Source organism: Mustelus asterias, chromosome 13 (genome assembly GCF_964213995.1).
Source record: "Mustelus asterias chromosome 13, sMusAst1.hap1.1, whole genome shotgun sequence".
NCBI classification, from domain to species: domain Eukaryota; kingdom Metazoa; phylum Chordata; class Chondrichthyes; order Carcharhiniformes; family Triakidae; genus Mustelus; species Mustelus asterias.
Genome location: NC_135813.1, coordinates 101,854,010 through 101,867,986, shown reverse-complemented (window position 1 = coordinate 101,867,986; position 13,977 = coordinate 101,854,010). Strand labels below are relative to the sequence as shown.

General features: G+C 46.5%; 1 protein-coding gene across 1 annotated transcript in view; it reads right to left on the bottom strand.

The window, feature by feature from the left end:
- Window positions 1–13,977, bottom strand: part of LOC144502953 (proline dehydrogenase 1, mitochondrial-like) — a 40,730-nt gene that overhangs the window by 16,130 nt on the left and 10,623 nt on the right. Inside the window, exon 3 of the mRNA XM_078227390.1 lies at window positions 1,961–1,995. Coding sequence (XP_078083516.1) covers window positions 1,961–1,995 — 35 coding nt within the window. The remainder of the gene's footprint in view (window positions 1–1,960; window positions 1,996–13,977) is intronic.

Sequence of the window (13,977 nt, the reverse complement as noted above, 5' to 3'; positions counted from 1 at the left end):
CCTCACCAATGCCTTATATAACCTTACCATAACACTCCAACTTTTATGCTCGATACTCCGATTTATAAAAGGCCAATGTACCAAAGGTACTCTTTACGACCCTATCCACCTGTGACGTCACTTTTAGGGAATTCTGTACCTGTATTCCCAGATCCCTCTGTTCAACTGCACTCTTCAGAATCCTACCATTTACCCTGTACGTTCTTCTTTGGTTTGTCCTTCCAAAGTGCAATATCTCACACTTGTCTGCGTTAAATTCCATTTGCCATTTTTCAGCCCATTTTTCTAGTTGGTCCAAATCCCTCTGCAAGCTTTGAAAACCTTCCTCACTGTCCACTACACCTCCAATCTTAGTATCATCAGCAAATTTGCTGATCCAATTTACCACATTATCATCCAGATCATTGATATAGATGACAAACAACAATGGACCCAACACCGATCCCTACTGACTGCCAACAACTCCAACTGAGGACTTCTCTAGTCACTCAACTCTTGAGTCTCAGTTGGGAGCTCTCTTGCCTCAGAGTCACATGGTTCTGTGTTCAAGTCGCACTCCAGGGCTCGAGCACAGTCTCGTGCTTGAGAGTATGCCACACTGCTGGAGATGCCAGCTTTTGGTTGAACAACAATCTCACCTGCCTGCCCAGGTGATTGTGATTTCAAAGAAGAGGGGAGTTATCCTCGCTGTCCTGGTTAATATGTATCCTTCAACCAACAAGAAAACAGATTATCTGGTTCTGATCAGATTGCTTTTTGCAGGAGCTTGCTTTTTAAAAATTTGTTCATGGGATGTGGGCATCGCTGGCTGTGGCAGCATTTATTGCCCATCCCAGAGGGCATTTAAGAGTTAAACACATTGCTGTGGGTCTGGAGTCACATGTCAGCCAGACCAGGTAAGGACGGAAGCTTTCCTTTCCTAAAGGACATTAGTGAACCAGAAGGGTTTTTTTTCCAGAACAATCGACAATGGTTTCATGGTCATCATTAGACTTTTAACTTCCAAGTTTTATTGTATCCAAGTATCACCATCTGCCATGGTGGGATCTGAACCTGGGTCCCCAGAGCATTATTCTGGGTCTCTGGATTACCAGTCCAGTGACAATACCAGTATATCATTGCCACCCGCCACCACCCCCACCCCCTCTCCTCCGCCTTTCCTACATTACAATAGTGACTGCTCTGCCCAAGACCGCAAGAAACTACAAAGGTTTGTGAACGTAGCCCTGTCCATCTCGCAAAGCAGCCTCCCATCCATTGACTCTGTCTACACTTCTCGCTGCCTCGGCAAAGCAGCCAGCATAATCAAGGACCCCATGCACTCCGGACATTCTCTTTCCCACCTTCTTCTGTCGGGAAAAAGATACAAAAGTCTGAGGTCACGTACCAACCAACTCAAGAACAGTTTCTTCCCTGCTGCCGCCAGCCAGACTTTTGAATGGACCTACCTCGCACTAAGTTGATCTTTCTCTGCACCCTAGCTATGACTGTAACACTACATTCTGCACACTCTCGTTTCCTCTTTTATGAACAGTGTGCTCTATCTGTATAGCGCGCAAGAAACAATACTTTTCACTGTATGTTAATACATGTGACAATAATAAATCAAATCAACTCAAATCAACTACACTTCCAAAGTATTTCATTGGCTGTAAAGTGCTTTGGGATGTCGAGTGATTATGAAAAAGACTACGTAAATGCAAATTCATTTTCTATGCTCCTATGACCCGAAATGTTAATTCTGTTCCTCCCTCGACTGACATTGCTCGATTTACTGAGCGTTTCCAGAAATTTCTCTTTTTATTTCAAACTTCCAGCATCCTCAGCATTTTGCTTTTAAACCACGAAGAAGCCATCATCCCAGAAAACTTGACTCAAGGCTCAGCATTATTCATTGCAAGGTTGTTCCTCGAGCTATCCCCACTGGAAAGCACGAGCAAACTGCAAACATCAGGCTCACCTTCGACTTTCTTCTCTGCCAGAGACTCGCACGACCTGGAGGACAAAATACAAACATTGAAATTGGCAGCACTGCTTCAACTGAAAGACAAAAATGAGCAGGGAGCCCAGGGGACGAAGGGACGGAAGTGTGAGCAGTAACAGTCACCTGGAGTTGGGAGAAGGGGAAAAGTGGGGAGAGTAAACGTCACACAGCCTCAGAGGAAACATTGGCTGTCACATCACTGGCAGGGAGTGGGGGGGTTTCATGGGGTAGGATGTCAAATTAGCAACCATAATTATGCAATGTTACACCATTGAAAACTGTCGACTCCCATTACAATGTCGAAATTCGACATAACAGGGAAGAGAAGGAAGGATTCAGGAGAGGCAGGGGAAATGTATCATTCTGTATAAACTGTGAGAGAAACCATCTGCACAGACAGATCATTGTCAAGTCAGCCTAGTTTGACTCGTAGACACATTTCTTCAAGCTGGCAGCAATCACTATTCCAACTGCTTTGTGTAATTTATTTTAAATTACCTAATTATTTGGAATTTTCTACAGAGCTGGGTTAGACCAGAGATACGACAGCACAATCTATTCTTGCCTTCTGTCCTCATACAAACTTCAGTGAAAGCTGGAATGCTGGGTCAGAATTCCCACTATTCCAGTTACATATGACCTCCGCACATGACTCGCATCTCAAGTCACAAGGCAGCACGTGGATCTGGCTGCTGATTATGGGCAGGCACATGGACAAAGAAATCAATCACTCGCATGTGGGTGCAACTGCCCACAGATGCATGCAACAAGAGGAGAGAGAGAGAAAGAGAGAAAGAGAAAGAGAGAACGAGAAAGAGAGAAAGAAAGAGAGAGAAAGAGAAAGAGAGAGAGAGAGAAAAAGAGAGAGAGAGAGAGAGAGAAAGAAAGAGAGAGTAAGAGAAAGAGAGAGAGAAAAAGTCAGGGAGACCATGACCAAGGATGAGGAATTGAAATGTGCTGCTTCGAGTATGTGTGTACTGACTCTAAATTGAAAAGCAAGAATGTGCAAGGTTACTTGGATAAGGCAGGGGAGTGGGACAAACAAGGTAGAATGTTCTTTCAGAGAGTCAGTGCAGACTCGATGGGCCAAATTACCACCTTCTGCATGGTAAAGATTCTGTGATTCAGGAAACATTTCATAGAAACCACTATGCTTCTCATGAGGTGGGGAAGCAGTCACATATTCCCCCCCAAAACCCACAGACTTTAAAATCCAAACTGGCACTTTTCCAATCAATACTTTCTGATTTACATGATCCTTATTCTTTTCAGTCTTATTGGTTGTTACATTTGTTGGGTTTCAAGCCATGGCAACTTGTTTTCCTTGGCTTTGGTGTTTAAAGTTCTTCCCATAATCAATCCCTCAGTCCCTATGGTCCTGGGGGAAAAAAACCCACAAGATGCCTGGGTGAAGCTTGCATATTCTCCCCATGTCTGCGTGGATTTCCTCCGGGTGCTCCAGTTTCCTCCCACAGTCCGAAAGATGATAGCACAGTGGTTAGCACTGCTGCTTCACAGCTCCAGGGACCTGGGTTCGATTCCCGGCTTGGATCACTGTCTGTGTGGAGCTTGCACATTCTCCTCGTGTCTGCGTGGGTTTCCTCCGGGTGCTCCGGTTTCCTCCCACAGTCCAAAGATGTGCGGGTTAAGTTGATTGGCCATGTTAAAATTGCCCCTTAGTGTCCTGAGATGCGTAGGTTAGAGGGATTAGTGGGTAAAATATGCAGGGATATGGGAGTAGGGTCTGGGTGGGATTGTGGTCGGTGCAGACTCGATGGGCCGAATGGCCTCTTTCTGTACTGTAGGGTTTCTATGATTTCTATGTACAGGTGAGGTGGATTGGCCATGCTAAATTGTCCTTTAGCGTCCCAAGATAATGTTAAATTAGGCAATTAGTGGGGTAAATGCGTGGGGTTATGGGGATAGGGCAGGGAGTGGGCCTGTGTGGGATGCTTTGTCGGAGAGTCGTTGCTGACTCGATGGGACGAATGGCATCCTTCTGCACTGTCTATGATTTGAATTTGATTGGATTGGTTTGCTCCCTCCCTCAGATACATGTTTTGATAGTCGCTCAAACGTTGGGTCCGGACCAGCTGCCGTATTGGCTACGAAAATCGTATTCATTAATGCTGTATGGGCCATGACAGAGAATCAGCTGCATGGGCACATTATGGATTTAAAAAGTGTTTAATTTTCCCCACATTTATGCCCTGCACTGAGGATTTGCACCGTTCAGCCTGGCTGCTCAGTAGAAACTGATTACCCAGTAGTTCAGATGCCACTGAGCGCCTGCACTGATTCGCACAACTTCTGCGCGCAAGTGTCAATTACATTACAAGGCTTGCCAATGACAGGAAAGCTATTTTAAATGAGAAACTTCAATCAACCAAATATAAACATATGCAACCCAAGTGGCTTTGTGCCAGAGTTTGCAAAAGCCTGCTTCATGGGCCACTGCAGCAAGAAGCAGTTTTCATCTTCACCCTATGTCAGTAAATGACCCCAGAAATTAAAACTGGCGTAACTCAAGGGTGCAATGATCGTAAAATGATCAAGTTTGACATGGTATCCGAAACTAAAAAAGGGCTAATTTTAAAGAGATAAGAATAAATAAATCAAATGGATTGGAGGAAGACTTTCAAAAATATCTAAGTGAAAGGCAAGTGGAACACCTTCAGAGCAACAATCACAGAATTCCTACAGGAGGCCATTCTGCCCATCAAGTCTGCACCAACTCTCTGACAGAGTTTCTTAATGTCTGTGTCGATATGCGCGATCTTCTTGGAGAGTTTGTATTTTTCCAAGTGGAGAGTTTCTTACCCAGGCCCTCCGCCTTGCCCTATCCCCGTAACCCCACACATTTACCATGGCTAATCCACCTGCCCTACACATCTTGGGACACTAAAGGGTAATTTAGCATGGCCACTCCACCTAACTCGCACATCTTTGGAGTGTGGGAGGAAACCGGAGCACCTGGAGGAAACTCACACAGACACGGGGTGAATATACAAACTCCACACAGACAGTGACCAGAGGTTGGAATTGAACCCAGGTCCCTGACGCTGTGAGGCAGCAGTGCTAACCACTCTTGTCACCATGTCGCCCTGAGAATGAAGGATGTTTATCTAAAATAGGCAAGATTCACCCAAGAGAAAAAAAAAATCTACTTCTAGTGAGAGAAAGGGAATGGGATTCACTGGGAAAAAATACAAGAACATTGAAGCAAATGGTCAAAGTGACCTTGAGGGAAACATAATTTCAGGGTATGGGGGGATGGTTTTCGAAGAAGAGGTCAAATCTAAACTTATAAATGGGTTCAAAACTTGAGGGTACGAATTGAAAAGTTAGAATTTATGATAATCACTTCCTTCAAATGTTTACCAGGGAAATCTTCAGCAACATATGCTACCACCCACCCCCCCCACCCCTCCCCCTCCACCCCCCCCCCACTCCCACCCCACCCCCCCAACCCACCCCACCCTCTCCCCCTATTCCCACACCCCCCCTACTCCCCCCCCCAACCCTACTCCCACCGCCGCCCCCCCCCCCCCCCCCCACCCCCCCCTACTCCCACCCCATCCAACAAAGTCAGTCAAGCTGGAATTAATTACATCAATATAAGTATGATGGAAACCATAGATTCAATGAGTGCAACCAGAAGCAAATCCTCAGGGATAGATGGGGCCGGCTCCCAATATGCTAATAAGTAAGGAGTTGGAAAACACCCAAGATTTTCCATCAAATACATTGAAACAAGGAGCCACGAAAGCTCAAAGCACGAATTCCTATTTCCTAGAATCAGCAGGACCGGGTAAACACCACGGCAAATACTCGATGGCAAAATTTACGGTGAGTGAGTGGTTGAAACCGGTGCTAGAAGAGGCAGCTAAGTGTGTGTTCTCACCAAATAACAAGCTACAATAAAGATTAGAAACTTTAAAAGCACCATCACATTATCTATCAGCCCCATTACTACACCTGACACCGTGCCAACCGAGTCTCCCAACAACCATCAACTGCACAAGAAGCCAATGCAACCCTTAATCTTCCAGTGATCAGCAGCCTGATGTTAGAAGTGATTTTGCCTGTATCAAACTGCAAGCACTCAAGGATCTAAGAAGAAACCTTCTGACAGAAATCTGGAACAGGGTTCATTCGAGTCAGGGTCTAAACTGGTCAATTAACTAGAACAGCAGTTCCCAGTCTGTGGTGGGTGTCACTTTACATGCACACTCACGCACAAACGCAATCATGAGTGCACACACAGCAATCATCAGCTTCAACCCTTCATATTGAACTCAAACTTGGACCAAAAGAGAGGGCGGCACGGTGGCGCAGCAGTTAGCAGTGCTGCCTTACGGTGCCAGGGACCCGGGTTCAATTCCGGCCTTGGGTGGCTGCATGGAGTTTTCACATTCTCCATGTCTTATTCGGGTTTCCTCCGATGCTCCGATTCCCTCCCACAGTCCAAAGATGTACAGGTTAGGTGGATTGCGCATGATAAATTGCCCCTTAGTGTCCAAAGATGTGTAGGTTAGGTGGATTAGCTGTAGTAAAATGCATGGAGTAACGGGGATAAAGTGGGGGAGTGGGCCTGGGTAAGATGCTCTGTCGGAGAGTCTGTGCAGACTTGATAGGTCAAATGCATTCCTGGCTGGCCTTCCACATTCTGCCCTCCGCAATCCTGGACTCATCCGAATCTCTGCTGCTAGTGTCCCTTCTCACACAAAATCCTATTTCTGCAGTGTAGGGATTTTATAGTTAGCAATCAATTAAGAGTTCAAAATCGGAGATCTTAAGCAGGCAACTGTCCCTGTGCTGCTTCAGAAAGGACTTTATCTCTGGAATAAAGGCAAAACACAAATCCATAGATGTTAGAACATAGAACATAGAACAGTACAGCACAGAACAGGCCCTTCGGCCCACGATGTTGTGCCGAGCTTTATCTGAAACCAAGATCAAGCTATCCCACTCCCTATCATCCTGGTGTGCTCCATGTGCCTATCCAATAACCGCTTAAATGTTTCTAAAGTGTCTGACTCCACTATCACTGCAGGCAGTCCATTCCACATCCCAACCACTCTCTGCATAAAGAACCTACCTCTGATATCCTTCCTGTATCTCCCACCACGAACCCTATAGTTATGCCCCCTTGTAATAGCTCCATCCACCCGAGGAAATAGTCTTTGAACGTTCACTCTATCTATCCCCTTCATCATTTTATACACCTCTATTAAGTCTCCCCTCAGCCTCCTCCGCTCCAGAGAGAATAGCCCTAGCTCCCTCAACCTTTCCTCATATGACCTACCCTCCAAACCAGGCAGCATCCTGGTAAATCTCCTCTGCACTCCTTCCAGCGCTTCCACATCCTTCCTATAGTGAGGTGACCAGAACTGCACACAATATTCCAAATGTGGTCTCACCAAGGTCCTGTACAGTTGCAGCATAACCCCACGGCTCTTAAACTCCAACCCCCTGTTAATAAAAGCTAACACACTACAGGCCTTCTTCACAGCTCTATCCACTTGAGTGGCAACCTTTAGAGATCTGTGGATATGGACCCCAAGATCTCTCTGTTCCTCCACAGTCTTCAGAACCCTACCTTTGACCCTGTAATCCACATTTAAATTTGTCCTACCAAAATGAATCACCTCACATTTATCAGGGTTAAACTCCATTTGCCATTTTTCAGCCCAGCTTTGCATCCTATCTATGTCTCTTTGCAGCCTACAACAGCCCTCTACCTCATCCACTACTCCACCAATCTTGGTGTCATCAGCAAATTTACTGATCCACCCTTCAGCCCCCTCCTCTAAGTCATTAATAAAAATCACAAAGAGCAGAGGACCAAGCACTGATCCCTGCGGCACACCGCTAGCAACCTGCCTCCAATCCGAAAATTTTCCATCGACCACCACCCTCTGTCTTCGGTCAGACAGCCAGTTGCCTATCCAATCGGCCAACTTTCCCTCTATCCCACACCTCCTCACTTTCATCATAAGCCGACCATGGGGGACCTTATCAAACGCCTTACTAAAATCCATGTATATGACATCAACTGCCCTACCTTCATCAACACACTTAGTTACCTCCTCAAAAAATTCTATCAAATTTGTGCGGCACGACTTGCCCTTCACGAATCCGTGCTGACTATCTCGGATTAATCCGCATCTTTCTAAATGGTCGTAAATCCCATCCCTAAGGACCCTTTCCATCAATTTACCAACCACCGAAGTAAGACTAACCGGTCTATAATTACCAGGGTCATTTCTATTCCCTGTCTTAAACAGAGGAACAACATTCGCCATTCTCCAGTCCTCTGGCACCATCCCCGTGGACAGCGAGGACCCAAAGATCAACGCCAAAGGCTCTGCAATCTCATCCCTTGCCTCCCAAAGAATCCTAGGATACATTTCATCAGGCCCAGGGGACTTATCGACCTTCAGTTTATTCAAAACTGCCAAGACATCCTCCCTCCGAACATCTATTTCCTCCAGCCTATTAGCCTGTAACACCTTCTCTTCCTCAAAAACATGGCCCCTCTCCTTGGTGAACACTGAAGAAAAGTATTCATTCATCACCTCGCCTATCTCTACTGACTCCATACACAAGTTCCCACTACTGTCCTTGACCGGCCCTAACCTCACCCTGGTCATTCTTTTATTCCTCACATAAGAGTAAAAAGCCTTGGGGTTTTCCTTGATCCGACCCGCCAAGGACTTCTCATGTCCCCTCCTAGCTCTCCTAAGCCCCTTTTTCAGCTCATTCCTTGCTAACTTGTAACCCTCAATCGAGCCATCTGAACCTTGTTTCCTCATCCCGACATAAGCTTCCCTCTTCCTTTTCACAAGACATTCCACCTCTTTTGTGAACCATGGTTCCCTCACTCGGCCATTTCCTCCCTGCCTGACAGGAACATACCTATCAAGGACATCCAGTATTTGTTCCTTGAAAAAATTCCACTTTTCATTAGTTCCTTTCTCTGACAGTTTCTGTTCCCAACTTATGCCCCCTAATTCTTGCCTAATCGCATCATAATTACCCCTCCCCCAATTGTAAACCTTGCCCTGCCGTACGGCCCTATCCCTCTCCATTGCAATAACAAAAGACACCGAATTGTGGTCACTATCTCCAAATTGCTCTCCCACAACCAAATCTAACACTTGGCCCGGTTCATTTCCCAGTACCAAATCCAATGTGGCCTCACCTCTAGTCGGCCCATCCACATATTGTGTCAGGAAACCCTCCCGCACACACTGCACAAAAAGTGCCCCATCCAAACTATTTGACCTACAAAGGTTCCAATCAATATTTGGAAAGTTAAAGTCCCCCATGACAACTACCCTGTGACCCCCACACATATCCATAATCTGCTTAGCAATTTCTTCCTCCACATCTCTATTACTATTTGGGGGCCTATAGTAAACTCCTAGCAACGTGACCGCTCCTTTCCTATTTCTAACTTCAGCCCATATTACCTCAGTGTGCAGATCCCCCACGAAGTGCCTTTCCGCAGCCGTTAAACTATCCTTGATTAACAATGCCACTCCTCCACCTCTTTTACCAGCTTCCCTACACTTAGTGAAACATCTATACCCCGGAACGTCCAACAACCATTCCTGTCCTTGTTCTACCCACGTCTCCGTAATGGCCACAACATCGTAGTCCCAAGTACCAATCCACGCCCCAAGTTCATCTACCTTGTTCCGGATGCTCCTTGCATTGAAGTAGACACACTTCAACCCACCTTCCTGTCTACCAGTACCCACCCTTGACCCTGATACCTTCCCCAATACCTCACCACCCTCACTGACTTCTGGACTACAACTCCCTTTCCCACTCCCCTGACAAATTAGTTTAAACCCCCCTGAAGAGCCGTAACAAATTTCCCTCCGAGGATATTGGTGCCCCTCTGGTTCAGGTGCACCCCGTCCTGTTTGTACAGGTCCCACCTTCCCCAGAACGTGTTCCAATTATCCACGTATCTGAAACCCTCCCTCCTACACCATCCCTGCAACCACATGTTTAAGTGCACTCTCTCCCTGTTCCTCAACTCGCTATCACGTGGTACCGGCAACGTACCAGAGATGACCACATGTTTCGTCTTGGCTCTCAGCTTCCAGCCCAGCTCCAGAAATTCCTGCTTTAAATCCCCGTCCCTTCTCTTACCTATGTCATTGGTACCAATGTGCACCACGACTTGTGACTGTTTCCCCTCCCCCTTCAGAATCTGGAAAACACGGTCTGAGACATCACGGACCTTGGCATCCGGTAGGCAACATACCATCCGTGAGTCTCTTTTGCTGCCACAGAACCTCCTATCTATCCCTCTAACTAACGAGTCCCCAATAACTATCGCCCTCCCGCTCTCCCCCTTTCCCTCCCGAGCCACAGAGACGGACACAGTGCTGGAGATCCTCTCACTGCGGCTCCCCACTGGTATGTCATCCCCCTCAACCGTATCCAAAGCGGAATACTTGTTGCTAAGGGGAACGACCACCGGGGATCCCTGCACGGACTGCTTCCTCCCAGCCCCTCTCACCGTCACCCATCTGTTTTCAATCCTCGGAGTAACTGTATTCCTAAAGCTTGTGTCTATGGCCATCTCTGCGTCCCTGATGATCCTAAGTTCCTCCAACTCCAGCTCCAGTTCCCTAACACGGTTTTGGAGGAGCTGCAGATGGGTGCACTTCCCACAGGTGTAATCAGTAGGGACACTGTCGTCGTCCCTCACCTCAAACATAGTGCAAGAGGAACATTGCACTGCCTGCACACCCATCCCCTCGAGATACCTTGCCAGTACCAGGTAGAAAGTGCAAAAATGAATTCAACTCACCCCTGCTCGCCCTTTCTGCCTAAGCCCTGTGAGCCAAAGTCTTATAGCTCACACTCTGCTTCCCACACACTCCACTGCCCGCTCCCGATGCTGCCCGCCGTATACTGCAGCCTACCTTTTATACTTCACGTGCTTAAAAAACCCTTCCCAGACTCCTTTGCTGCCCACTTCTAGTTTTCACTTTAAACTTGAAAAACTGCTGTTAAAGTAAAGGCCAAAAAAATACACACACTAGCTGACTAATTAAATAAATAAACAATTCAATTAATCCAATTAATCTCTTACCAGCACTGCTGCTTTTCAATCACCCCTCTCAGCTTGCTCCAGTGGATCAATGTTCCCCACAGAAATGCTGCATAGCTTATACTACCAAGCCCTCAGACTCCGGACGTGTGTGTGTGTTGGGACAGGACAGAAAATTAGTGTGAGAGTGGGTACATGGGCTGGTATGTGGTTGTGTCATAGAATTTTACAGCACAGAGAGGTTCTTTGGCCCATCATGTATGTGCTGGCCATCAAGCACTTATCTATTCTATTCCCATTTTTACACACTTGCTGCATAGCCTTGTCTGCGATGGTGTTTAAGTGCACAGTGCAGCTGGAGAGATGGAGGAATGCAGTAGCGGCACAGATCTGAATGTAATCATTGCCTGTGGGAAGGAAGAAAAAGCAGACACTAAAAAATAGGCGTGTCAGAACCTAAGAGGTGTTAATTGCAGAATCAGATTCAATAACTAGAAGGAGAGTGTTTTTTTAAATTCTCCATTTGCTGGTGCTTCAGAGGAAAACATATTTTTGATGCGACAGAAAGCAAGAGACCATTTTCCGAAGCATATTTATCAATGATTACAAGTACCGGATGGTCACACATTGCTTCTGTACGGAACTGCTGAAAACAGGTGGAAATTTTCCACTTGGTTTCGAGCCAACGGTTATGAAACATTCCGATATTTGTTGTCACTGACTGAATACATTTTCCTCTTAATTCCCCCTTGCATTTTGTGCCCCCCCCCCCCCCCCCGCCCCTCCTAATGTACCAACCCTACCATTGAGAACAGCTCATTCCCAAAACACTGCCAAAGTTACTTCTTACAGTCAGGCAACTGAGTTAAGAGGTTTGCATATCCAGATCAAGAATAATTCTTAGAAAAGTCTTTTCCACTCCCTCCCAAACTTCTCAACATTTCACACACGCAGCATTAGTACAGCTCACTGCAAAGACCTAACTGTGCATGGGATGCTTTGTATGCATAATCTTCCATTCTTCCTCCCGATTAACTCAGAAAAAAAGAAGAGGAAAATTGGCAGTAAGAGAAAATGTTGGTGGCACAGTGGCTAACACTGCTGCCTCGCAGCGCCAGGGACCCGGGTTCGATTCCAGCCTCAGGTGACCATCTGTGGCGAGGTTGCACATTTTCTCCATGTCTGCAAGTATTCCCTCTGGGTGCTCCAGTCTCCACCCACAGTCCAAACATATGCAGTTTAGGTGGATTGGCCATGCTAATTTTCCCCTTAGTATCCAAAGATGTGTAGCCTAGGTGGATTAGCCATGATAAAGTTATTAGTTTATTTATTAGTCACAAGTAAGGCTTACATTAACACTGCAATGAGGTTACTGTGAAATTCCCTTAGTTGCCACAATCCGGCGCCTAAAGACGCACAGTTATGGAGATAGGGTGAGCCTGGTTAATACTCTTTCAAAGTAGCTGCAGACTCAATGGGCACCAGCCTAATATTAAAAAATCATGCTACTGAACCACTGACAAGGAGGTCCTCCATCAATTTCTGGTATAGGAAAAGCACTCACATCACCCCTTCCTCACTGACCTTTATTTCCCCAACACTATGGACGGCACAGTGGTTAACACTGCTGCCTCACAGTGCCAGGGATCCGGGTTCAATTCCAACCTCGGGTCACTGTCTGTGTGGAGTTTGCACATTCTCCCCGTGTCTGCGTGGGTTTCCTCCGGGTGCTCCGGTTTCCTCCCACAGTCCAAAGATGTGTGGGTTAGGTTGATTGGCCATGCTAAATTGACCCTAGTGTCTGGGGGATTAGCAGGGTAAATATGTGGGGTTACGGGAATAGGGTCCAGGTAGGATTGTGATTGGTGTAGACTCGATGGGCCGAATAGCCTACTGCTGCACTGTAGGGATTCTATGAACGTGCACAGATTTAAAATTTTCATCCTTGTACTTAAACCCCTTCACCCATTTCTGCAACTTCCTCCAGCCCCACCCCATCCATCAATCATTTGATTCTTGTGAACATCCCCCTCCGTCTGCCCACCATGGATAGCTGTACCCTCAATCACCCAACACCCTCCGGATATGCCCTCTACAATTCCACCCTTTTCTCCTGCTTTTGAAGCCTTTTACTAAGCCCTTCTTTCTGTGGCTTTACATCCCCTTGGTTTTTGATTACCCCACAGTGATGCATCATCTCGTTAAAAGTTGTCAGTCAGAATTACTGAGTTGTTGTTACCAATGGAGCAAATCCAACTGTGTCCTTTGCCAAATCCTTCCCATCACGCTCACTAATCCACACTGGCTGTGGGAACAAACTGGAGCTAATCAGCTTAATCTTCAAATATTTATAAAATCTCCACCAGTCTTTCGAACTCTTCAACATATTTCAGTCTCCAAAACGTCACCTTTTATGCATCGCCTCTATCACTGATGTACAACTCAACCCCATTCTCTGGAACACCCTCCCTCAATCTCCTCCAACTCTCCAGCTTTAAAACACTCCTGAAAACACAGCCTTGCATCAAAACTTTTCACCACCTCCCCAAACCACTCCGACACTATCTGTTTCTTAGTATTTGGCTGTTTGCAACCTCAGTGTTGTGTTTGACCCCCCACAAGACGTGCTTCTGACCACATGTCTGCACCATCGATAAGATTGTCTATATTCACCTCTCTAACACTGCCAACTCCACCCTTACCTCAGCTCATCTGCTGTGGAGGGCCTCATCCATGCCTTTGTTACCTCTGGACTTGACTATTGCTATGCACTCCCGGCTGGCCTTCCACATTCTGCCCTCTGCAATCCTGGACTCATCCGAACCTCTGCTGCTAATGTCCCTTCTCACACAAAATCTTATTCACCCAGAACCTCTGACCTACACTGGTCAAACAATGCCCCAGTATTAAAATT